General features: G+C 57.6%; 6 protein-coding genes across 6 annotated transcripts; 4 read left to right on the forward strand and 2 right to left on the reverse strand.

Moving 5' to 3' along the window:
• Window positions 1-952: 952 nt before the first annotated feature.
• Window positions 953-5963, forward strand: B0H64DRAFT_471194 (uncharacterized protein; the record flags this gene model as incomplete). The annotated part of the gene is made up of 6 exons (XM_062807868.1): window positions 953-1511; window positions 1938-2912; window positions 2964-4302; window positions 5069-5177; window positions 5359-5439; window positions 5596-5963. The coding sequence occupies exons 1-6, from the start codon at window positions 1423-1425 to the stop codon at window positions 5961-5963; spliced, it is 2961 nt and encodes a 986-aa protein (XP_062664755.1). The 5' UTR covers window positions 953-1422.
• Window positions 5908-7828, reverse strand: B0H64DRAFT_334945 (Glucanosyltransferase-domain-containing protein). Its single transcript, XM_062801117.1, has 4 exons — window positions 7109-7828; window positions 6963-7051; window positions 6572-6911; window positions 5908-6513 (listed from the first exon to the last, which is right to left on the reverse strand). Exons 1-4 carry the CDS (start codon window positions 7610-7612, stop codon window positions 6274-6276), a joined length of 1173 nt encoding a protein of 390 aa, XP_062664756.1. The 5' UTR covers window positions 7613-7828; the 3' UTR covers window positions 5908-6273.
• A 1144-nt stretch (window positions 7829-8972) lies between these two features.
• Window positions 8973-11547, reverse strand: B0H64DRAFT_383008 (uncharacterized protein). Its single transcript, XM_062802915.1, has 4 exons — window positions 11358-11547; window positions 11086-11297; window positions 9457-11021; window positions 8973-9394 (listed from the first exon to the last, which is right to left on the reverse strand). Exons 1-4 carry the CDS (start codon window positions 11400-11402, stop codon window positions 8994-8996), a joined length of 2223 nt encoding a protein of 740 aa, XP_062664757.1. The 5' UTR covers window positions 11403-11547; the 3' UTR covers window positions 8973-8993.
• An 810-nt stretch (window positions 11548-12357) lies between these two features.
• On the forward strand, window positions 12358-13914 carry B0H64DRAFT_414817 (P-loop containing nucleoside triphosphate hydrolase protein; the record flags this gene model as incomplete). Its single annotated transcript, XM_062805061.1, has 3 exons — window positions 12358-13082; window positions 13139-13376; window positions 13435-13914. 3 exons carry the CDS (start codon window positions 12358-12360, stop codon window positions 13912-13914), a joined length of 1443 nt encoding a protein of 480 aa, XP_062664758.1.
• A 2266-nt stretch (window positions 13915-16180) lies between these two features.
• Window positions 16181-19162, forward strand: B0H64DRAFT_370399 (uncharacterized protein; the record flags this gene model as incomplete). The annotated part of the gene is made up of 2 exons (XM_062802083.1): window positions 16181-16478; window positions 16539-19162. The coding sequence occupies 2 exons, from the start codon at window positions 16181-16183 to the stop codon at window positions 19160-19162; spliced, it is 2922 nt and encodes a 973-aa protein (XP_062664759.1).
• Window positions 19163-20928: 1766 nt separating this feature from the next.
• Window positions 20929-23910, forward strand: B0H64DRAFT_33887 (glutamate-cysteine ligase-domain-containing protein). The gene is made up of 7 exons (XM_062801189.1): window positions 20929-21281; window positions 21387-21459; window positions 21547-21612; window positions 21671-21810; window positions 21863-21988; window positions 22045-22630; window positions 22687-23910. The coding sequence occupies exons 1-7, from the start codon at window positions 21271-21273 to the stop codon at window positions 23773-23775; spliced, it is 2091 nt and encodes a 696-aa protein (XP_062664760.1). The 5' UTR covers window positions 20929-21270; the 3' UTR covers window positions 23776-23910.
• Window positions 23911-24822: the final 912 nt, after the last annotated feature.

Genomic DNA, 24822 nt, shown 5'->3' on the forward strand with positions numbered 1-24822 from the left:
AAGGACTCAAGCCAAAGACTCCCTAACTGAGCGCATGGGCATCCTGTCTTTGACCATGTGATTGCTTCGTGGTGCGTGTGTGATCCTCCCCATCCTCGACAACTATCGAGCCTAGATTCAAGTCAAAGGCATCCCGCACGGCCTTTTCGATTTCGGCGCTCAACTCCTCATCCGTACTTGCAAGATGAGTATGCACGGTTTGATGTGCGGATATCAGCCTTAAAAGCCTCGAAAGGTTGTGGGGGATCAAAAATGTCCGAGCGCTTAACCTAAAATGGGAATTAAGCCAATAATTAAAATTAGTTATGGGCTTTTTCCTAACCTCCCCATTCCGCCAAATCCTCTTCCTCCACAACGCATGATGAGTGAACCAACAAGCGACGATCCTAGGGTCTCGCCTCCAGCACCTCCGCAGGCAACCATCACAGGCCCCTCAGGGTTCGATCGCCAGCACCAACCGCACGGCATGAATGATTCCAACTCAAATGACCTCGAAGCTTAACCTTGCAATTGGTTGTTTGCAAGCGCAAACACCAAGAGGTCAAAGCTCGAAACAGTGCGACCCCAGAGCCTCTTGACATTCGGCTGGCTGTTTCTTTCCTAAAAACCGATTGGTTGTTGCCACTTATCACCGGCAGTGAATCAGTACCGTTACCATCCGCGGTCGCATTCCCCGGGCACGGCGTGCAGATGGCGGTTGGAAGAGCCCTTTCCGATGCAAGACATCTGCAGGGCGGGTCTATTTGAGGACTTGGAGGGGGACTCTCATGTTCCTCGACTCGGAGGTGAACGAGCCTCTCGCCCTTTACTTGGTAAACAGGAGGTTTTGATCCTCGTTGTTTCTTGACCAACCTGATGAAGATTCGGAACCGAAACCACGACGACCAGCTCATCTCCATGCACGGCTGCGGCACTGCCAAGACACCGTCTTAATTTAGCAACTTCCCTGTCGGGATGCGAGCTCATCTTCACCAGGCCACAGGGTGGCGTCCAATCCCGAAGTAGAATTTCCAGAGACAGTTCGAGATGTTGGTGATTTGGGTCTCACATCTGGCCGCTGGGAAGACGCACCATGGCGGGGCAGCGATCGGCCCATACCGTGCACTTACTGAGTGACCTGCAGTCTGGAACCGTTCAATGCCCAACATGTACGAGAGATCCTTCGACGGCTGGGTTTGGAAAAATCATGGCCCATCCGTATAAGACCGATCCTCCAACCCTTACCCCTGCCTTCCACCCTCGCCGCCCAGCCATGCGGGATTCCTTCGAGACTCCACGGAACTCGGAAACCTTAAACTCAAGTTTGCGAAGAATAATTTATTCCCCATGCCCGCCTAAAGGGCTTCTTTAAACAAGCACTGCCCAGCCCTGTTGTCCTCCTATGTGTCACCAACGGACAGCATCCCTATCACGGCTTCCGCCATGGAAACGGTAATACCTCCTCGAGATCATGGCCCGTCAACATACCGCTACACGTGGGACGAGAACGGCGAAGTAGCCCAAGTCACGAGGTACGTACGGCGGAGTTTTCTCTTAGACGACCCCAATATCGAGTACTCAACGATGTACATACGAACTATACCAACTAACACCGTCACCAGAGTAAGAGACTCACGCTCCTTCTCGAACGAACGCCTCCGCCCCGGCCGCCAATCCGCCCAGTGGCCCTTCCAGAGCATCATAACAACCGACAGCGACCTCCCCCGACCCATCTCCCACTACTCAGCATGGCAACAACAAATACCACCACCATTCCCACCACTACTACAACAACCACCCCTACAGCAACAACCACATCATCATCATCAACCACAACATCACCACCAACCACAACACCCCTACGAATTCGACCTCCCCCCCCACCCACTAGCCAGCAACCCCCCCCTCCTCCCCCAACCCCCACCACCACCAACACCACCACCACGACACCCCGCAAGGATCAGCGCCTCCCCCCCAGCCGAGCGCGACATCGTGCCCGACTACGTGCGCACCTTCCTCCTCCACGGCACCCCCGTCCCCACTTCCCCTCACAACAACATCAACCATAATATCGTCATCAACAACCTGCCCCCACACGACAGACCCGCGCTGTACGACGGCCCCAGCCGCGCCGGCACGCCCCAGCTGGTGGTGCCGCGGCGGCGGAGCGCGCTGCACCGGTCGAGGGTGGCGGATTTCTTTGAGGGGTTTCGGTTTAGTGGGGGGAGTTGGGCGGGTGGTGGTGGTGGGGAGAATGGTGGTGGAGGTGGTGAGAATGGTGGTGGAGGTGGTGAGAATGGTGGTGGTGGTGGTGCAGGTGGTGGTGATGGTGAAGAGGTTGGGGCCAGGCCGGGGTCGAGGGACTCGGGGCTGGGGTTGGGGTCGGAGTTGGGGCGGGTGGATAGTCGCGAGGGGGTGCCGGTTGGGGTTGGGGAGGAGGAGAGGTTTTTCCTTGGGGAGGGGGCGAGGGGGGAGAAGGGGGGAGTTGGGGGTGGTGGTGGTGGTGATGATGGTGGGATAGGGGAGTGGAGGGTTTGGAGGGGCGGTGGGTGGCGCGCAATGGTTGCGGTCATTGTGCTGGTGACGTTGGCGGTGCTGATTACGGGGTTCGTATGTCTGGTCGTGGCCATCTCTGGGGTGGATGTGGAGGCCGGGCGGTCAGCTGTCTTCGAGGGGGACTGTGGCAGGGCGGCGGCGGTGGACTGGGGGTTGCATGCGGTGATTAATGTGTTTGTGGTGGTTTTAGTTGGGGCCGCGAACTACGTCTTTCAGGTCCTCAGCAGCCCGACGAGGGAGGAGGTGGCGGCGGCGCACCAGAGGGGGGGTTGGTTGGATATTGGGATCCCGTCGTTGCGGAACCTTAAACGCATCGAGGGCGGCCGGGCGTTGCTGGCCGTTGTGGTTTTAGCGACGGCGGTTTTTACACAAATAATGTGAGTTTTTCCCTCGAGGATCTGATGATGAAAGGCTGACCGAGAAGCTAGGTATAATGCTGTAATCTTTGTCTCGCAGACGGCGCCGGACTACAAGGCCGCCATGGTCGGCGAAGCCTTTCTCAGGGGGGCGCCTTTGAGTAACGATATTTCGAACGATGGCACTGGCTTCAGTCGCCCTGACCTCCTGTCCCTCCAACAACAGGCAGCCCGAGGCGAGCTTATCCGCATTCCCACCCAGGCTTGCATCGACCAATTCAGCGGAGCTTTCGAAACAGCATACTCCGCTGTGCTCCTAGTCTCGAGCCTCGACACCTTCTCTCTCACCCAAAAGTCAGGTGGGATTGTCACAAACTCGATCAATGGCCTAGCCCCCGACACATCCTCCATCCAGTACTGCCTAGCCCAACCCGCCCCTGCTCCGACCTGCGAAGTCAACCTGAACGCATCCCTGCTCGGTTCCGTGGCCCTCCTCAACTCGATTGCCCTCGTCGTCACCGCTGCCCTCCTCTTCAAGCGCCCGTCATCTTTCCGCCCACTCGCTACCCTCGGCGACGCCATCGCCTCCTTCCTCGAAGAACCCGACACAACCACCCAAGGAGCCTGCCTCCTCTCCAAAACCGACATCTGGCGAGGTCGGTGGCCGCTCGAAGAGGCAAAGTACTGGGTCCCCAAGAACCACTACTGGTTCCGCAGCATCTCCCTCCCCCGCTGGATGGCCACCTTCATCATCTGGGCCATCAGCATCGGGCTCACCGCCGCGGGGATAGCCTTCTCCACCACCTTCGACCCATCCGGCCAACTCAGCGCATTTGGCACCGCCTCCCCACACGCACTGATGCACCTGCCCTCCAACACCCCACCCGCCGCGGCCGCCGTGCTAGCCAGCCTCCCGCAGCTCCTCCTCGCAGCCCTCTACTTCACCACCAACGCCCTCCTGACCACCTACTACCTCTCGCACGAATCGTCGCTCTTCGCCACGGGGCCCGCCCGGCCCCTGCGCGTATCCGCCCGCGCCGTCGTCGGTGCCCAGTCCACCTCCCTCTACCTCACCCTCCCGCGGCCCGCCTCCTGGCTGCTCATGGCGCTGTTCGCGGGCATGGCCTTCGTGCTGCGCCAGAGCTGCTTCGCCGTCGCCGCGCGCCTCGTCGACGTGCCCGTCTCGCCCAACGCGCTGCCCTCGGACGATGACATGGGTGGTGACGACGACCCCCTGGTGGTTGCTCTTGGTCTGAGCGGCGTCGGCCTGCTGGTGCTGCTCGTCGCGCTGGTGGTGCTCGCGCTCGCGGTTCTGGGCCTGGGTCTGCGCCGCGCGCCGCCGGTGGGGCTGGTCAATGGGGAGATGCTCGGGAATCCGATGGTCTTGCCCGCTGGGTCGTGCAGCGCCGTGGTGAGTGCCCGGTGCCACCCGCTGGCGAGAGAGAGGGGGTTGGAGAGGAAGCCGGTTATGTGGGGGGTGGTGAGGGAAGGGAATGGGTTCGGGGCGAGCCATTGTGCGTTTACCGCCGGTAGGGCCGGGGCGGTTGGGGCAGGGAGGAACTACGCTTGAGTCTTTTTTGGATTCCTTTTATTATCATTTTCTTTAATTATATTGGGATGGGATACGACTAAGGGGGGATATTGGCGTTGACGGTTGGGAATAGCCGATTCAGGGGCTCGCATATGATGTTTGTTTTACGTTGTATACCCCATTCGTTAGTATAAGTATACCTTAGACTCTAGAACCACTGAATAGGCAGAATTGGAGGTGGGAATGGAAATGAGATTAATGACAATATCTTCTTAGTTGGATTTGTAATGAGAGTTGAGGTGAAGTTGTAAATGGAGACCCAAGAATGGCGCCATCGCCGAAATCCCCACTTAGTATTATCATAACATTTTCGCTTTTCACATTTTCTACGCCCATTACAACACCTCACTCAACAACACACTCATAACCTTATCCGTAACTAAGTTTGGTATTCCTCATGAGAACTTAAGCCCAATCACGAATACACTTCATTGGCTTCGGTACTCTTTCTAAACACCTGCTTCGACAACTGAATCCCGAATTCTAACCTCAACTCATAAACTCGGTAAACATGGTCAGTACTTCATCATTGGTGTTTCTCTATCAGTGTAATACAATTGGTCAAGACTCTGACATTCCCTCACAGGTTCACGCGGACGCGTCCAGTTTCGCCCAGGGCGTGACCAAGGAGGATGCCTACCAGCAAGTCCTACAGCAGGCGGAAGGTCTTTTTTATGAGCAGCGGAACTGGGTACGTAGATGAGGCCCCTATCAGCCCATCGAGAGTCTGATATTCTCTTTGGACCGTTATTCTTTTCCACCACCTCATAAATGCTCACCATTACTAACCTCACTGTGCTGTCCAGGTTTGGTAAATGACCCCCCTAAGCTTCCCCAAAGCCAGCCCCTGACCAACACTAACAACACACCCCCTCAGCAACCTCTCCAACGTCGCCTCCCTCCTCTGGCACGCCTACCAATCCCTCCCCTCACCAAGCAACCAAGTAAACTGGGCCGGTCAGTCCCCCCTTCTCAAGCCTCCCTCCACCCCATCACCCCCTCCAACCCACCACTCCCCCTTCCCCCCCTTTAACCCAACCCCTTAACCCAACCCCAGAAACCCAACCCCAGAAACCCACCCCAAAAACTAAAAGCAAGCAAAAAAAAAAACAGGCTTCTACACCCTCGACCCCCTCTCCCCCGCAACGCGCCCCCAACTGATCCTAGGCCCCTTCCAAGGCAAGGTCGCCTGCCAAACCATCGCCTTCGGGCGCGGGGTATGCGGCGCAGCAGCAGCGACGGGCTCGACGCAGGTGGTGTCCGACGTGCGGGAGTTCCCGGGCCACATCGCGTGCGACGCGGCCAGCCGGAGCGAGGTGGTGGTGCCGATTACGGTGGCGGATGGGAAAGAGGGGGGGAGGAAGAAGGTGGTGGGGATTATTGACGTGGATTGTGAGGCGGTGGGCGGGTTTGATGAGGTGGATCGGGTGTGGTTGGAGAGGTTGGCGGGGTTGATTGCCGAGGCGTGTGACTGGCCTTGAAGAAAAGGGGGTGGTAAGATATGGAGATGGATGGGGTTTTGAGGGTGTGCTGGGTCAAAGGGATGCCGGGGTGTCGTGGTTGATATACTCTAGCCCTGGCGTGGAACATTCGACTTGCATTACGATGTACCGTTGAATTAAGGGGCTCGGGTCCAGCCAACTAAGCAAATCTCAGAAAACAATAATCCATTCATTACCTTCACTGGGAACGACATGAGTTCCGCCCCAACCTCCAAGCCAACGAAAAATAACAGTACCGAAACAATAACTCATTACGCTGGCCCTACACGACCACCTCAGCAGCACCCCCTTACAAGAGCAGGGTCCCAGTCAGACTCAAGGTCACCACCAACCCAGCGATAACAAACGGCGCCTTCTCCACAGGCCCGGCGTGCATGCTACTAGCAGCGTTGTCGCTGCTGGACGGCGAGCCGGTGACTTCGACGGAACCCGAGCCGGGTTTGGCATCACCGGTGCTCGTGCCTTCGCCGGCGTTCTGCGACCCATCCCCCTTTAGACCCGGTCCGGCACCGGCGCCGTCCGACATGAACTGTGGTATTCGTCAACAACAACGAACGAACCAAGTATCAAGAAGACGTATAACTCACCTTCTGCGCGCCCGCCGGGATGGCAGGCAGCAGCGTGCTATCCACCAACCAGTTTGCGTCCTTGGTCGGGCAGGCGACGGCGCGCGTGGTTGAGGTGTAGCCGCCGTCACCCTTGGGCGCGGGGTTCTCCTTCATGGCCTTGGCGAACTTGTCGAAGCCCTTCTTCTTCTCAATGTCTTTGGCCTTGGGGCTCGGGATCTTTGCGATGCCGAAGCCGTTGGCCTCGAGCGTGTACTCGTACATTAGGCCGCCCGAGTAGACGGGCGTCATCTTGTCGCTCATGAGCGCCCCGATCTCCCCAAAGTCCCGGCCGTTGGTGAGACAGCCGTATTCGGAGAGACTGTAAGTGGTTAGCGGTAATGCATGCGAGGGCGTTGGCGAGAGGACTTACAAGATAGCGATGCCATAGTCGGTGAAGTTTTTGACTTTTTGGTCCCAGCCCGACTCCTGAAAGTTGGAGTTGCACCAAGAGTAGTCGTTCTATTTGTGTGTTAGGTATTGAACCAGGGAGGGTGCATCCCGCTTGGAAACACTCACAAAGGCAAAGAAATCGCTCCTCTCGTCGTCAGTGCCGCAGTTCATGTAGTGGGCAAGCTGCATGCGGTTCTCGGCGACGTCCGCGGCCGAGTAGCCAACCGGGACAGCGCGGTGGCCGCGGCTTTTGATGTAGGTGCGCATGTCACGGGTGACAGCCTTGACATAGCGGGCGGACTTTGTACTCTTGACATCCTCGTTGATAACTTCATTGCCGGAGAAAAAGGCCAGGGTGTTGTCGTACTTGATGAACTCGTCGATGGACGCAAAAATGCTCTGGAGATACTTGGTATTGTATGACGGGGCCGGGTCGAGGCGGTTGATCGAATAGAGAGGGTTGTTGGCGTCGATAATAACGTAGATGCCAGCGTCGGCCAGCGCCTTCATGCACTCGTCGTGGTTGGCCGAATTGTCGGTGGTGTAGACGCGGATGGTGTTGATTCCGAGCTTCTTGAACTCGGCGATGTCACGCTCACAGATATCCGTATCAGCCAGGGGATCCTGCATAGCCGATGACCCTCCTGGTTGGTAGTCGATTCCCCGGACATAGAAACGGGTGTCGCCCTGCCAGAAAGCTGTGTTGTTTTCATGTTATTAACGGTCCTCTGCACTGATTCCTATTATCCTCGAGAATCCCCTACCATTTCCAGATACAGTGACTGTTGGCAACGTCGCCCGCTTGCTCGGCGGCTCTGGCAACGTCTCCGTCGGCTTCGCAGTCCCCAGGCCGAGAACGGTTGCCAAGACGGGTACCAAGGCGCAAGGTTTCATCTTGGCGCGGGAGGATCGATCGCCAAGTTCGATGCCAAGACGAGTGTTGAAGTTCCCGGAAACGAAGGTGTTCAGGTCGGATGTTAGATTGTGGTTGAGGAGGGAAAGAGTGCAGACCGAAATGATGGTGATGTCTTAAAAGAAAGACAGACAAGAGCGTGAAACAGGAGAGAGATTACGGGGAGACCTGATCAACCTGAGTTGACGATCCGGGAGTTCCACGAGTTCCACGCGGTCCACGGGGTGGAACATGAACCGGGAAGTAACACAGGGCAAGACGGAGGGATCAACCACCTTTCTCCAGCGAGTCTAGGATGCCAGAGTGGGGTGGTCCGACGAGAAACCGGTTACTCATCGACACATCTGTGGAAGGCAGGAGAGCATGGCGGCACCTGCCTGGCAACAGAGGGATGCTCCACTCCCCGCCGAGTCGATTACGGTCTGGATTTGTTGTGTCCAAGTGCCAGTCTTGCCTTTTCTGGTTGCCACTGTGAGCTGATGTTTTATGTTTATTCTACTAGGTACTTTTGTTCGTCATGCTCGGACTGTTTATCCGCGTAGTGATGACTCGCATCGACGGATTAAACGTATACGTTTTTGATGCATCCCGCCATTTTTGTTGGTACATAGGGCCTACGTCTCGCTTGGAGTAGGGTATGCCGTGTAGACGATAAACAAACTAAGAAGAACGATAGGCAGGGGCAGAAATTAACATCGACGTCATTCCTCCCATCGTCTAGTCTCCAACCCGGTTGTGAGCCAACAACATTCCATAGCCCCTTTACTAGGACATCCCAGTCCCAGCCGTGGCGCAGCATACCCATCTCATCGGCAAAAAGATGATCACACCGGTTTCACCGTCGACAGATACGAACACCGACTGGGTTGCCCCAACACAAGCTTGATTTGATATTCCCGCCCTGTCGTATGTCTACACTCCGTGACTCTCCCTTCAAGACCGCCAGTCTTTGCGTCTCGATGCATGCTATTCGACCTTGCAGATGCCACCCCTCTACTTAGGTTGTAGTCCCCCCCACAGCCTGCCCCCCAACCCAGGCCAAACCAAAACCCATGTTTTCCCACCCACCCACCCGCAGCACCCCAGGCCCGGTAGAAATCAAACAACCTGCACATAACTCGCCGGCACGCTCTTCGTAACACCCCCCTTCTCGACCTCGGCCCACCCGTCGCCGGGGTCCTCCTTGATGAGCACGAAGCGCTCGCCCTCGGCCATGCTGTGCTCGGCGTCGCTCTGGGCGGCGTACTCGTACAGGGCCTCGACGTACTTGAGCTTCTTGGCGCCGCGCCGGGGCGCCACCGCGGGGCCCTTCTTCTTGCCCCCCGGCCCCGCCGTCCCGATCGACGAGCCGCTGTTGGAGTACGCCGACTGGCCCGTGTGCTGCGGCGCGATGGCCGCCGGTGGCGGTGCCGACGACGCCGCCGCGATCGGCTCCACGTAGCTCGCTGGCACTAGGCCTTCCTTATACCCTGCCCGGACGCGGACCCAGCCGGAGCCAGCTGTGTGGGGGGAAAAGGGTTAGTGGTGGTTGGTTGTTTGTGAGTACTGGGAGGTCACTTACTATCTGGTTCTAGTACCACGAGCTCGCGCCCCTCGGCAACACTCAGCTCTCCCGCGCCCCCGGCGTCGAAACTGTACAGCATCTTGGCCTTTTGCTCCGACCCCCCTTGCGACGAGCCGTTCGGGGTGCTACCCGGCAGCTCGCTGATGTAGGCAGTCGGAGGTGGCGCGATGACACGGTTTTTCCTGGCGGCGGGCGGCGGGGCTGCGCTGGTCGGCCGGGTCGCGGTCGGTATTTCCGGGGGCGTCTCCTCGGCTGGAGACAGGGGTCCGGTCATGGATCGCTGTGAACTCGCTGCGTACCCTGATCTTGCCGAGGTTACCGTGTCGGAACGGCTCAGTGTGGGTAGCTCGGCCACATGCTCTGGTGGCTTCCCAGAGGATTTGAGCAGTGAATTCGCGGCCTCCTGCCGCTCCTGCTTCAGCTTCTTGCGCTCCTCCTTCGACTGCTCACCCGGACATTCTGCCGGGACCTTCATCTCGCACTTGCTGTGGCATGTGTAGCCGCAGTCACGGCAGTCAAAGCCCTTCGCTGACAAGCCCCATATCCTCTCGCCGCAAAGGTCGCAGTTCGTTGGGATCTTGAATGTCTGTGACTTGAAGTTGTGGTTTTTCGCACCCAGTGTCACATCGCCCACCGCCGACGTGATGGTTGATGTCTCCACTTCCACCGTGATACGCCTCCGGTCCACCTGATGTAGGTCTTCCTGCATCGAGAATAACTGTGATACCACGGCTACCTCGTCCTTTTGCTCCGCCCCGTCCCGTACCCTCTGCTTCACCCGCCTCAGCCCCTCCACCTCCCGCCTCTTTTTGTCTGCCTCGCGCCGCAGTTCCCCGAGCTGGCCCTTCGACTTGTTGAGCAGGTTGCGCAGGTACACCTTGGCCGCCTCGTCCACAACCATGGTGCCATCGTCGTGCCATACCGGGCTCGGCTCAAAGCCCTTGTCTGGGGGTTCCTGGAAACCGCCCATGTTATGCCGTACATACATCATCGAGTCTAGGTGCGGTTGGTTTCGCATAATCTCCTGGCCTAGGCGGTCGACCTGGCCCGAGCTCTGCTGAAGCATGCCGGCCTCGAGCTGGGAGGCTAGGGTCCAGAGCCCGTTCAGCTTGACCGTACGAAATTCCGAGAGATCTTGGAGACTGTTCATGACCTCGGGCAAGTACTCGTAGTAGTACTTCTCCTTCTGCTTGTTGGTAACATTGATCGAAATTAGGTAAGTGTTTTTGACGTTGTTCATGTCGAGCAACTGTTGTTGGAAGCTGCTCTGCGCCTTGGCCTTGTCAAACGAGGACTCGGTCTTCTTGCGCTTGCTCTCTACCTCCTGGCAAACAGCATCGTATTTCCCTTTCGTCTTTCGAAGATCGGCATAAGAAGAGTCCCGTTCTCTCTCTAGCTTTTCGGCGTACTCGGCGTGGCGCTTGCGCAGCTCCTCAAACCGCACCGACATCTGCTTCAGTGGTTCCGCCACCTTCCCGACCAAGTCATTTCCGTAGCGTTCGTGTTCGTCGGCCCGCGCTTCTAACGTCGTAAGATGCGTCGTCCACGTCGTGAGGGATGCGCTGAGTGTGCAACGTAAGCGTCTAAGCCGCGCAGAGCGCCTGCTGGGTATTCCGGGAGCCGTACCTTTCCAGGGAGCCGGGGGTCATGGTCGGGGTGTCGCCGACACTCAGGCTCGCCGACTTGCGCGTCTTCTTTTCAAAGTACTTCTTGGCCAGGGCATTGAGTTTGGCGCTGTACTCCTTCTCGATCGCACTTCGTTCGCGGTAAAAGGACTGGATATCATCTAGCCAGGCGATTCCTCCGGCGACCCAGGCGTTCGCGGGCTTGAACCCATCCTGCCGCCATCCGTGTTAGCGCAACCCCGCGAGAGTCCCGTTCGGAAACCAGGGCCGAACCTTTAGCTCCGAGCCCAACGTTGGGGCGACGTCCACCTCAGCCATGGTTCCCTTGCGCTTCCCAGAATTTTGATTCCCCGAATCCGGTCATGAAAAGGAGAAGGAGAGACGTAAACAGGGCAAAACCGCTGCCTCCCGAGGGTGTGATGATGGGGTCTGCGATTTGCGGGGGATTCTGGCACATGGCCCGTTGAAGGAGCACGGCGGACACTTCCAATTGGGGAGGTGGCTTAGAGTCCACCCGGGGCGATGCAACGGCGCCAAGGCCCGTACCGAACGCGTGTCACGAAACCAGGAACCGGGGACCAACGAAAGAAACGAAAGAAACATGAGAATAACCAGCTTTTGTTTCTACGGTGTTACTCCAAATCGGCACGGAAATACATAAGAGAAGTGTTTGATTCCTCATAATAAGGGTAAAATAAGATGCCGTGATGCCGTATCTAGCTTTGATACCTATGTAGGTATTTTAATCATTTTGCTTTGTCACTCTCCGGGTTGTCTCGAGTCCCTCGCATCTCGGTAATTACCGTATCATCCCATGTCAGTTTCCTGGGTCCTTGCAGCCTGTTTCGTCAGGCATGCGCAAAAAAGTACCCCGCCAAAACTGTTCCCTCCAAGCTCAGCCCCACCATCGCCAAGGTTGCGCCTGCCGTTCGAGCTCCAGATTCTACCTCTCCGATTTAACCAAACAGGCACAAAGGGACTCCCGCGAAGAATCTGGCTCTTGTCTGTTCACCACATTTCGCAGTAATACTTTGGAATATTTGGCTGGCAGACAAAGTGGCTGCGGAGGTAAGTGTTTGCGGTCATTGGTTTGGTGGTTTGCTTTGCGAGTTCGACCGACCCACTCCCGCTTTCATACCTTCCTTCCATGCCTTTGGAAGCTGCTACTCAGCGACTAACATCCCTAGACTCCTATTTGCGCCTTCCCCCTCAACCTCTTCGCTCGACCTACGTGACATTTCCCAACCTCCTCCCGACCACTACGATCGTAACCATGGCGGACCTGGCGAGCCGCATCACCAAACCGAGCGACGCGCCCGCCGAGGACGCGGTTGCTCCCGCTCCTGCCGCCACCGAGGGCCAGGGCAACGGTACCGAAGAACCAGCGGATGACGGTGTCAACAAGGGCCTCGTTGAAACGACATATGATGTCGAGGTCAAGCTGAGCGACCTACAGGCTGACCAAGACAGCCCGCTTTATTCGGGCGTCTCCTCCTTCGAAGAGCTCGGCCTTCCCAAGTCAATCAATGACGGTCTGCTCGCCATGAACTTCAAGAAGCCCTCGAAAATCCAAGAGAGGGCCCTGCCGCTCATGATCAGCGACCCGCCTACCAATATGATTGCCCAGTCGCAGTCGGGCACCGGCAAGACGGCCGCCTTCGTCCTCACCGTCCTGTCGCGCGTCGATTTGACCAAGCCCACCCAACCCCAGGCGCTGCTGCTGGCACCCAGCAGAGAGCTTGCGCGCCAGATCCAGGGCGTCATTCAGACAATCGGCCAGTTCTGCGATAACTTGATCGTCGAGGCTGCTATCCCCGGCTCCATCTCTCGCGAGACGGGCGTCCAGGCGAGCGTTGTGGCGGGAACTCCGGGTACCGTCATGGATTTGATTCGTCGCCGCCAATTCGACGTGTCCCAGTTGAAGGCATTGGTTATCGATGAGGCCGACAACATGCTGGACCAGCAGGGTATGGGCGACCAGTGTGTCCGGGTCAAGGGGTATGTGATTGGAGTTACGATGAGAGCGAATTTGCATGGGTGCTGACCAGAGTTAGGATGCTTCCGAAAACCATCCAGACTCTCCTGTTCTCGGCCACATTCCCAGACAAAGTTATGAATTTTGCACGGAAATATGCGCCCAACGCCAACGAGATCAAGCTTCGTCACACGGAGCTCACAGTCAAGGGTATCTCCCAAATGTACATGGATTGCCCCGACGAGAGCAAGAAGTACGACATTCTCTGCAAGCTTTACGGTCTGATGACGATCGGCTCGTCTGTCATCTTTGTCAAGGCACGCCTACGTTACCTCACATATCTCCAGTCTTGCATCTTCTAACGGTTCGTTCCAGACGCGTGATAGCGCCAGCGAAATCCAGCGACGCATGGAGGCAGACGGTCACAAGGTCTCGGCGCTCCACGGTGCGCACGAGGGCCAGAACCGTGACGCCCTCCTCGACGATTTCCGGTCGGGCCGCTCCAAGGTGCTCATCACCACCAACGTCCTGGCGCGCGGCATCGACGTGTCCAGCGTGTCCATGGTGATCAACTACGACATCCCGATGAAGGGATTCGGGGATAAGGAACCCGATATGGAGACGTACCTCCACCGTATTGGTCGCACCGGGCGCTTCGGACGTGTTGGCGTCAGTATTAGTTTTGTCTACGACCACAAGAGCTACGAGGCGCTGTCGAAGATTGCCGACCATTACGGCCTCGACCTGGTCCAACTGCGCCCAGACGACTGGGACGCGACGGAGACGAAGGTGCAGGAGGTTATCAAGTCGAGCCGGGCGCGCCCTGACTATGCGCCCAACGCGCTCGACAAATAAGGGTACTTGCTTCGAAAGGGACGAGCGTTGGCTTTGCGTGGCAGTATACAAAATTGCAACCTGACGGCGTATATCCCAGCGAGGGTATCGTCGACGATTAGTAGACAGCTCATGCGATGGAGGGTGGCGAGATGGCATTGCCCATATGATTATGAAGAGGTTGTTGAAGGAACGAAATTCACCATTGCTTGTAATGCAGCTAGGGGACATGAGATACCAAAAGAGCAAAGGGATTTCCGGGTCTGCTTCGGAGCAAGATAAGAAGACGTCATGGGGATTTTGTGTTTTTTGGCGCCGGGCTCGGCTTCTTATGCGCTCCGGTGTATCACACAAGAGGTTGGAGTGCATGTTTGTTTCGGTTGACACAGTGATGGCCCCCTGGCGCTTGCTTGGGCAGCCTCGACAGCTGGGCCCGCGGCTCGGTTGCGACGAAGGACATCCCGAGGTTCCTCCGCTGATCGTCCGCTTCAGCCCTACAGCAACCTCGGGGCACAGCATCAGCTCTCATGGCATCTTGAAGCAGAGCAACACGTACACTCGCCTTGAACAGCGTATCGGTAACTGCTTCATACACCGTCAATAAGCGATCACAAGCTGGCTCGTCTGAGAAAGAAGCACCAACCAACTGTTAACTAACAGTTCAAACCAAAAGCCTTTCGAATTTCGGTCCAAGATTACCCCAACCCCGATGGCTTGGCGAGAACCAGGCCCTCGCATGCGATTGGTCATGGCGCCAAGCTTTCCACGTGACCACCCTAATTGGTCTCATTCATCGGCGCCCAATGACCAACCCGGATCTTGCAGCGCATTTTAAGCGCCGACCAAGCGCGCACCTGCTTTTTCTGCCAGCGCCTGAACTCCCACGCTCTGGGCAAAAAAATGGGAACACACAAACGACTTACAGCTATCTTGAGACGACATTTCTCGGTCAAATCAAGCCCAAATTTGACAAAATGAAAGGCAAATAAAGTCTTTGAGTGTTGCTCTCTTCACTTATCCATTATTGCTCATTTATCTTGTTTGGTGGTCCGTAGACGGCTTGTCCAAGTGTAGTGCCTCTGTGAACGCGATGTGCAGGCGGATCCACCGAAAGTCGGTTTGTGTGTACCGGTTTTTTTTGGCCAGAGCGTGACTCCCCGCAGCCATTCGTCTGCATGCACCTCGCGCTGGGCTTCTGCTTTGCTGCTGCTGCTGCTTCCTGCTGCTGCAAGGCCCCATTCTTAGAACCGCCGATGGTCTCCTCGTGCAGTTGAACCGCCACGCTCTCCCCTCCCAATCGAGCCAATCGAGCCAATCTGAGCCACCGTTCAGACGAAATCAACCCTCTCGGCCAATGGCATGCTCTTACCTGGGATGTTGTTGCGCATGGCTGATGGGGATCGCTGCCGATGTCGATTCCCACCTCCGGGGTCTGTCGCGCCTTTTTGCCAGTCTATCGGTCTGCCAGCGCAGACCTGAGGCTGGTACCTGACGCTCGGCGATGGGTATGACGCACCGGACGCGGTTCGTCGGCAATGTGGGCTCCGCGGCTGGGCTGGGGGGGGGCGGTGGACATGCTCGTGTACCGTGATGTGTTTGGTTGCGGATGGGAGAGCTGTGTCATTAAGCGCAGGGCGAGCCACTGGTGGTCATCGACGGCGGCAAGAGAAAAAGCGCTGCATGGCCGCCGTCGACGGCCACCACTCCCATCCTTTCCCTCGTCACATCTTTTTTCCTTGCTTGACCTTTGTGGTGTAGCATTTTTCCCTTGTTTCAAGTTTTCCCGGGTGTCGGTCCCCTTGTCTTGGATACTATCCGTGTAATTGTTTGGTGGTGTTGTTGCTGTCGAAGCCAACGCGACTTACTCATCTTTCTTCAACCGTTTCTGCCATCGCGGCCGCCCTCGCTTCAGTAGACTCATACCTCGACACTGAGAGATGCTGGTCATCTCCCTTTAATGTTTAAACTCTAAGGCCCGAACTGGTCGGCCGCTTCGCCGCCTTTTCTGCCTTCTCAGCCGCCGAGGTCACCTCGCGGCCGGTCTCTTCCAGAAGGCCTCCCTCCCGCCTTGGCTTCTGTTGCTTTCAAGACTTACTATCTATTCTACCACCCCCCCTCGTCCGGCCCATTGAGGGACCCCATTGTGGCTCAATACTCTCAAGACTCTTGAGCGCAGATGGACTGAACTCCACTTTGAGGTGCGGCGAAGAAACACTGCTGCGAGGGAGCAGCAACACCGCCCCTGAGCCCGACGACTGACCTCATATTTCAGATGTTGCTCGGGAGGATGGCGTTCCGGCTGTCCTTACTATGTCTCGCGATATGGACGACCCTTTTCGCCGTTGCTACCGCCCAAACGGCCAATATCACGCCCGAGATCTTGAACTTCGTCCCGACCTGCGCCCAGGAATGCTTCGAGTCCTTCATATCAGCAAACTTCGACGGCGATATATGCGGCAACTCGCCCGCCTTGCAATGCCTGTGCCGGCAGAAGGGGAACTCTGGTTACACTATCGGGGAAGGGGCGGCGTCGTGCCTGGTCGGAGAGAGCAGGTTCGGTGCTTGCCAGGGACAGGATGGGATCAGTAAGTGAACTTACGAGGAATGGAGAGGTCACGAGTCTGAGCTACGCTGACCATCAACAGGCGACGCGACGGCGACGGCCTACAACATGTGTGTAGGAGTGTCGAGGGCGGAACCCAAGACGCACTCGACCATTGTGGCTACCCTCGTTCTGTCACCGTCAGGAAAGGGGCCGTTGCTCGTACCAACAGAGATCCAGACGGCTACGAGCACTGAATCAGCCGTCACGCCGTCGGCTACTCCCACATCAACCGCCAGTCTCCCGCAAGGAGACGAGCCGAGCTCCACCACGGCCACGCCAACACCAACGGCCTCGGCGTCCACCACGCCCACGGCCGGCGAAAGCGCCGGGGCCTCAGAGGAGCAGCCGAAATTCAGTAGCGCACAGATTGCGGGCATCACGCTTGGATGCGCCGCTGTTGTGGTGTTGGGGATTCTGCTCGTGCTGCTCGCCAGATGCATCCGGAGGAAGAGATTCGGTGATCTGGAGTCGGGCTTTTCGAGAATGAGAGACTCGATGAGCTTCGGGAAGGGTAATCGCCCCGGCAGTGCTCCCGGGGGCTTAGAGATCTCGAGCCCGCTGCCTCGAGTCCAGGTGGCGCGGAACCCAGCGGACCCGCGATGGCAGCCGAGCATACCGCAGGGAAGCCAGCAGGGAAGCCAGCAGGGAGCCGTCGGCCTCGCCATCTCGCCGCTCACCGCTCGCGGCGGAGTTTTGGCGCGGCCTTCGCCAGCTCTAGCTTCTGTTCTTGCTGCCTCTCGCCCACCAACTCCTCCCGCAAAGCCAGTACCAGCCCCAGTAAACCCGGTACCGGTCTCCGCAACCCCGGTACCAGTTCCCTCGCCGACACTCTCCCCGCCCCGGCAAAAGTTGCCGAAGTTTGTCTTGAGCCCTGCGCCCGCACCGAGGGCACCGGTGGCACAACGAAGTCCACCAAAACCGACCTTGACCCTCGCCATACCGAAAGCACCGGAGCGACCGGTCAACGTGCCAGCCAATGCAAGAGACAGCGTGGTGACCGAGTTTGCCGAGGATGGGGAGGATGTTGCTCCCGGAACCGCCATCTGGCGCCCGCCAACATCAGATCCCCTATCAGCAACAACGTTCTACTTTGCCGATAAAGGGGGTAACTGGATTCTCCGCAACGCCTCGATACGGAATTCTGGGGCAGAGGCTCCCGGGGGAGTGTCGGGACCCCCAAAGCCAGCGTTCCAAGAGGTCTCCGCACCGCCCGCCGAGATTGAGCTACCGAGTCCAGACCACAAAACAAGAGCCGAGAGGGCCAAAGACGCATATGGCGGGTTTTCGCCTGAGGCTTTGGTCTCGCCGCTCAGGCTTCCCGGGAAGCCAGGGAACGGAAGGCTTGGATCTCCGATCGCGTTTCAAGATCGACGCCGGGAGCCACAGTTCTCAAGCCCCAGCATGTCTGCGAGATTATCCCAGACTGCGGAGACGATCATGAGCGAGTCGTCGCAGGCTAGAAGCCGACCCGCGGATGCCTATTTCACGGCGATGCGTGAGAGCAGAGACTTGACCGGTGGGGCGAGCAAGCGGCGTTCGGCCAAGAGAGCCAGCCGTCGGATATCGCAAGACTCGGCGACATCGATCGAGTCGGCGATTGAAGAGGTCAATGAAGACGGAACTCAGGCGGACCTATCACCGGTGGCCGAGTCTCCCCGGGCATCGGTCTCGCCCGGGAAGTCGCCTGTCAAATACCCCAATATTCGTAGGCACAACGACAAAACACAGATGTCGCCCCCGCTCAGGAAGACAGCGGAATCCGACCTGCTCCCTCCTGCGCATCGGTACAACGTCTGGCACCCGGCCGGGCAATCCAGCCCTCACGGCGCGGGCTCCATGGCAAAACCCAAGACCGGCACACCGGCCATGCCCCAGTCAAATAACGGCCCCATGAGACCATGGGATGCACCAAACCTCAAGCCCACCGCGCACCGCAACCCGGCACAACTCCGAACCGGGTCCCCCGAGGCCCGCCTAGGCCCGGTCTCCCCCACCGCAGAAACCCAATACTGGCAGCGCCAGCGCCAGCTCGCCAACCCAGCATCGTACTGGAACCAATCCCAACCCCAGCCCGCACGAGCGCGGCAGCAGCAGCAGCAACAACAACATCAACAACAGCAGCAACAACAACATCAACAACAGCAGCAACAACAACACTATCACCACCGCCACTCACAGCACCAACCGCCACCACCCACACCGCCTTACGAACTCCCCGGCGAGAACAGCACGGCGCCGTCCCGGCGCTACGGCACGCCGCAACAGCAGCAGCAATCCCGTCCGCGCCCGGGGCAGCAGCTACCCACACCAGCAGCCACGCCGCAACCGCAGGCCCAACTGGCACGACAGCAACAGCAACAGCAGCAGCAGCAGCAGCAGCAGCAACCACGCCCCACAGCAGGCGGCGAAACGCCGTCGACCCAGGGCTCGCAGCTGCTCGCGAAGCGGCGCGGCGCGGACAAGGCGGCGGCGCTGATGCTGGTTGGCAATGCCAACGGCAGGGGGGGAGCCAAACGGGATGGTGCTGGTAGCGGGAAGGGGTGGGCAAGGGAGCAGCAGCAGCAGCAGCATGAGTACGGGGCGCCGGCGCCGATCACGCCCGGGTGGATGCCTGAGCTGACGCCGACGCGCAGGGGGGAGGATTTGTATTTGGATGTTAGGTAGGTGATGAGTTGGGGTTGGGGCTGGGGGGTGGTTGGGGTGTGTATGAGTGTATGTGGGGTGGGGGGAGGTCTGTCGTTGATACCGTTTTCTTTTCTTTTCTTTTCTTCTTCCGTTTTGGTTTGGTTTTATTTTGTTCTTGCTGGGAGAAAGTACACAGCATATTCTTTTTTTTGTTATTCCCATACTTGGTTTGGGCTGTTAGAGGGTTTGTCAGATGCGCATGACATCTTTACAGACGAGAGGCATACAGATGCATGGGAAGGCGTTGAGGTTATTGAGATATTGATGAGGAGAGGGGAGAAACGGGGGAGCATATTGCGGCGTTGGTGTTATACCCTGCGATGTCTAAGTTGTACGAGAGTTAGTCGGCTGTAATCGAAGTTGGAGCATTTGCATAATTCCTCTCCAAGACCATTACAGATGACAAATGCTTCTCAGAGTCCCCGGTTTGTCTCGGAAAGATATTCTAAGCAACCACGCAGCCAAGACTGCTAGTGAAGCACCGTGGGCACAGTATATACAGGGTTAGGGTAATCATTCTCCGTTTATCTTATCAGCACCGGGCACCCGATATGCAACCGAACACCGGTATTGCCCCTCGTTCCTGGACGAGCGGGGCACGCAGCACATGTCGAAGACGCAACCTCGCCGTTGAGTGAGGGATATGATGCATAAAGAGCCCGCATCTCGTCGCATTACGCAGTATCCCCCCGGCCTCTGCATGTCAGACAACCTGCGCGATGCGACACCGCTCAACTGTTGGAGCGCTCCCCGGCTTGTGCAAGCCGAAAGCGCACGTTTTCTGCGGCATGTCGAGGGTCAAGAGAATGGATTTCTAATCAAGAAGCAGCGAGGACCCACGTTCGCACTGAAAGGATTCCCCCCTTCTTCCCAGGTCTCCCTGTACCCGCAAGGGCGAGATGGAAATTTTCCCTTTGCGCGGCACCGCCATCAGGCCATGGTTGATTGATTTCTGGGGCAAAGCGGCGCTCCCGAGGGCCGAGACTCTTGGCTCCACAAAGTGAAGCTTAACGACGGTGGTAGCATTGAAGAAAAACTCCCCGTCGGCTTCACTTGACCCCCGCGACCGGAACCCATTCTCCGTTTGGGGGAGGTGACTTCCATCCGTTCGGCTGCTGCGAAAATTTACAGGCCCTCGAATCTGCCTCGTAAGAGAAGAAGCAGGAGCATTACTAAACCCCGCGGCATTTTGAATCACTCACCTCCATCTCACCTATCCCTATATGGATGATCCGTCCCAACAACTGAAACAAGGAAACAGCAAAAGCATACTGATTACACAGTACGCCACCATATTTTCTCCCACTTATACCCCGAATTTCCGCTTTCGAAAAGTATCGCCTTTCCCCGCCACCCAACCTTTGAACCAGGCTGGTTAGCGGCACCCACACACTCGCATACATATCCCGCTCACCAACCCTCTGGGATCTGTGGTTTGAAGACCCGCCGTAAACAGTTGACCCAGTCCAAGCATAGAACGATTGCGTGCTCTGGATGACGCCTTCGCGCCAACTACCTTCTCGACGCCATCATAACATCTGATTCGTGCCTGCACGCCAAGAGACCCTGCATCTGCGAGGCTGCCAACGTGGGGTGCAACCTAGACGAATTGGCTCAATCTTTGCCCTTGTGAGAGCGAGGGTTGAAGAGACCGGGAGTGGGAAGAGAAGGGAAACGGCACGGACTCACGCAGGAGTCTAGAGAAGTCTCATCATCGACTCGCCAACGCTCTACTCTTACTACCTGCCCCCAGTCCGGCCGATATCAGTGGTCGTGGTGATAGCCTCAGCCTGCTCTGCTGCCACCGGCAAGCATTCCAACCGAAATTATCATTCTGGTTGCCATAATTGGCCACATTCGACCGCTTTCCGGCCAGCTATTGGCTCTCAAGCTTCCCGGGGGTGCTCCGAGTCCCGACGTCTTGGGACACTCACGTCTCCTCGACTGGCCCTGTTTTTAACGCTCACCGAAACGGGTTAACTATCGGTAAAACCATCCCGCACGGCACATCTAGCCTGTCCTTGGACCCGTAAACAGGCAGACACGCTCCGTTGAAATCTATTCGGGCAGAAGAACTGTGAGAAACAATGGGTCTACTGTGCGTATTCTCCCCCCCCTCCGTTCTCGCAGACGCGGACGACTCGTCTCCGCGAGATGGCACCATCTTTTTGACAATGACGCCATACTGATACCTGGCGTGAAGAGCTCAAGGAACGGCTCTGGATTGGCCAGCTGCCAAAAAGCAGGCTGATTTGGTCAGATCCTGGGGAATCAAGGTGAGGGCGATCCCTGACTTTAACCTTATCTCGACCTCATACCTGCCGGTTTCTACGTTGGGCTATGGCTGACCGTCGATGACATAGCAACTGCTCGAAATATGGAACAAAGCCAAGGGCAAGGAGCGGGATGCCATGCTCTGGGGTGATGAGGTAAGCCTGTTCCCACTCACCAAACCTAGATGGTCTCCTAATTTCCTCCATCGTGTAGGTTGAATACTTGGTTGTGACTTACTCCGAGCAAGACCCTAAAATCCTGCTATCATTGAGACAAGCAAGCATCCTCGAGGCCCTAGCGTCCGATAAAGAACTGTCTCAGGATGGCAGTGCTCCAAATGGCTCCAGTCCACAGTAAGATATCACATTAACTACCGGTAAACCACGGGACTTACACGTGTTCCAGTGCCAGCCAGCCACTCCCGGTGTTCCACCCCGAGTTTGGCAGGTTCATGCTCGAGGCTACTCCCGGGAAGCCCTGGGGAATAGAATTCAAGGAGCTCCTAGAAGTCGAGCCGGACATGAAGCTGAGGTATGGCTACCTTGCCACCCCCGATATTGTACGGCTTGACTTAATGTATACGACAGGCGGCGTATCGCGAAAGACCACATGCTCGCAGACGAATACCCCATCACATTGACGACCTTCCCAAGACTAGGCAGCCCAGGGGTTTTCACCAATCCCTTCTATCCGGTCTCAGGCTGCAAACTGAGGTCCCAGTTTGTCCCCGATGAGATCGCAAACCCTCACATTCGTTTCCCCACGCTCGCAGCCAACATCCGCTCTCGTCGTGGGCGGAAGGTGCAGGTGAACGTGCCGGTTTTCAGAGACGCGCAGACCCCCTGGCCGTGGCGTGACCCAACGGTCAACTTCGACCTTCATGAGTGGCCGGAAGACGATGATGTTCGTAACGGCGCCGCGCCCGACAACTTCATTCACATGGATGCTATGGCGTTCGGCATGGGCAGCTGCTGCTTGCAGATCACGTTCCAGGCGAAGAACATAACCGAAGGAAGGCAGATGTACGACCAGCTCAGCCCGCTCGGGCCCATCATGCTCGCCCTGACGGCCGCGACGCCTATCTATAAGGGTTTCCTCGCCGACACGGATGTCAGATGGAACCAAATCGGCAACGCGGTGGATGACCGGACTCCCGGGGAGATGGGGGAGACGGTAAGTCGGCCGGAGTAATGCCCGAGCCCATCGAATACGGGCTAACCAATTCATAGCCTCTCGCGAACGACCGCTGGCGGATACCCAAGTCGCGATACGCCTCGAACTCGACTTACATCTCCGAGGACTCCCGGCTGCGGCAGGAGTACCTCGACCCAGACCTCGTCATCGATGAAAGCATTAAGCAGCAGCTCGTCGACGGCGGTATGGATGACCGGCTCGCCACGCACTTTGCCCACCTCTTCATCCGCGACCCCATTGTCATCTTCTCTGAAGACTTGAAGGAGCTCGATATGAACAAGACGGACCACTTCGAGAACATCCAAAGCACCAACTGGCAGCACATGCGCTTCAAGCCGCCACCGGCCGACAACAGCATCGGATGGCGCGTCGAGTTCCGGCCCATGGAGATCCAGATCACCGACTTCGAGAACGCGGCCTTCTCCGTCTTCATGGTGCTCGTCACGCGCGCGATCCTCAGCTACAACCTCAACTTCTACATCCCCATCAAGAAGGTGGACGAGAACATGGAGACGGCCCACGCCCGCGACGCCGTGCTCGCGCGCAAGTTCTACTTCCGCCGCAACCTGTTCCCGCCCACCCGCTCCGCCCGCAGCTCCGGCTCGGGCGCCTCCACCCCGAGCACCATCAGCCGCCCGCCCACGCCCACGGGGCCCGTCGAGGACGAGTACCGCCTCATGAGCATCAACGAGATCATCAACGGCACCGCCTACGCCGCCGCCAACCCCTCCTCGGCAGCCGCCGCCGCCGGGACGGACGACGACGACGATGCCAACGACGAGAACGACGACGACGAGGACGACGACTTCCCCGGCCTGATCCCCCTCGTCGAGAGCTACCTCGACTCGGTCAACGTCGACGTCGTCACCCGCTGCCACCTGGCCACCTATCTGAACCTGATCCGCAAGCGCGCCAGCGGCGAGCTGTGCACCGCCGCGACGTGGATCCGGGAGTTTGTCGCCAGCCATCCCGAGTACAGGCAGGACAGTGCTGTCGGGGAGGAGATCACCAAGGATCTGATTGCGGCGGTGATCCAGGTCGGGCAGTGCGAGGCGGAGGGGAAGGGGTTGGAGGCGGTTCAGGGTGTGCCGGGGCTGGATGCGCTGCTGGGGGGGTTAAGGTGAAGTTCCTCTAGTTGCTCTAAAGGGGCGTGTGAGGGGCAGTGGCAGGCGGGTGTTGATGTTGGATAGGGGGGCTCAAGGTACGTGGGGGTAGGTGGAATGTGGTGGTGTATAGAGTGGTTTTGGCGGCCTACTGCGAGTCTACACTTGTGCGTTTCTGTTGGTTGCCAAGGGGCGGCATTCTGCTTTCATTTTGCCTTTTTCTTTCATCATGTTTTGTTTGGTTCGCGCCAGCAACAGTTACTGCATAGACTTTGCTTTTCCATCTCATGATCACATAATGGAACACAACGCTCTCTGCCCCAGCAGAGGAAGCAATCCCCCACCTGCTAGCACATCGCCGTGCCCACCCTTTCCACACTCACAACCTACCGGCCAGTGACGGTATAACACCCAAATAAGTAGAAGCAAATACCGCCTACCTATCGTGTGCTTACCATACCTCCTTACACACCCAACAAAGACATGGATCCCCCGCCCAAACCAAACCAAACCCTTCCCCCCCTCCCCCTTCCCTTTCTCATCCCACCCCAACCCACTCCCCCCATCCCCTCCCTACCCCCCGATCTCAGCCCGCCATGCAAGATCGATCCCCGGCATCCCACAAACAACCAACCGGCACCCACCACAGCCACATGCACGCATGGGATGGAGGCATGGATGGAGGCATGGATGGAGGACACATGGGTGTACGCATGTATGTATGTATGTATGTATGCTTCCCCCATCCCTCGGGGATACAAACGAATAAACGGAGCTGAGACAGCATCCCACAAGAGGAGAGAGGGGCCCGGCCGGGCGGCCGGCTGCGTCTTGTTCCCGCTGCGTGGGCGTGGGTGGGGTTAGGTGGATGGATGGCGGGCTGGCCACGTCGCAGTTTAGATTGATTGATTGATTGATTGATTGAGTGAGTGCTAGGGCTGGACGTGGTGGTCACCTCGCAGGGGGGGGGGGGGGGTCCCCCCTGAGTGTTCCCTGGTGCGGGGTTGTGTGGTCGGGTAGGGGGTTTGTTTGTTTTTTTGGGCGGTGGTTAATCAATGGGGATTGTGG

Source organism: Chaetomium fimeti (assembly GCF_033439085.1).
Source record: "Chaetomium fimeti strain CBS 168.71 chromosome Unknown B0H64scaffold_1, whole genome shotgun sequence".
Classification (NCBI taxonomy): domain Eukaryota; kingdom Fungi; phylum Ascomycota; class Sordariomycetes; order Sordariales; family Chaetomiaceae; genus Chaetomium; species Chaetomium fimeti.

Bases quoted from the DNA above. Each gene is read 5' to 3' on its own strand.
- B0H64DRAFT_33887 (XM_062801189.1), top strand. The intron at 21,460-21,546 runs GTGAGGGCGATC...TCGATGACATAG, and splicing joins TCAGATCCTGGGGAATCAAG to CAACTGCTCGAAATATGGAA. The intron at 21,811-21,862 runs GTAAGATATCAC...CACGTGTTCCAG, and splicing joins CCAAATGGCTCCAGTCCACA to TGCCAGCCAGCCACTCCCGG.
- B0H64DRAFT_334945 (XM_062801117.1), bottom strand. From the start codon at position 7,612: ATGCAGGATCCCCTGGCTGATACGGATATCTGTGAGCGTGACATCGCC. The intron at 7,052-7,108 runs GTGAGTGTTTCC...ACACACAAATAG, and splicing joins GGAGCGATTTCTTTGCCTTT to AACGACTACTCTTGGTGCAA. The intron at 6,912-6,962 runs GTAAGTCCTCTC...AACCACTTACAG, and splicing joins GACTATGGCATCGCTATCTT to TCTCTCCGAATACGGCTGTC.
- B0H64DRAFT_383008 (XM_062802915.1), bottom strand. From the start codon at position 11,402: ATGGCTGAGGTGGACGTCGCCCCAACGTTGGGCTCGGAGCTAAAG. The intron at 11,298-11,357 runs GTTCGGCCCTGG...GGATGGCGGCAG, and splicing joins CGTTGGGCTCGGAGCTAAAG to GATGGGTTCAAGCCCGCGAA. The intron at 9,395-9,456 runs GTAAGTGACCTC...CCCCCCACACAG, and splicing joins CGTGGTACTAGAACCAGATA to CTGGCTCCGGCTGGGTCCGC.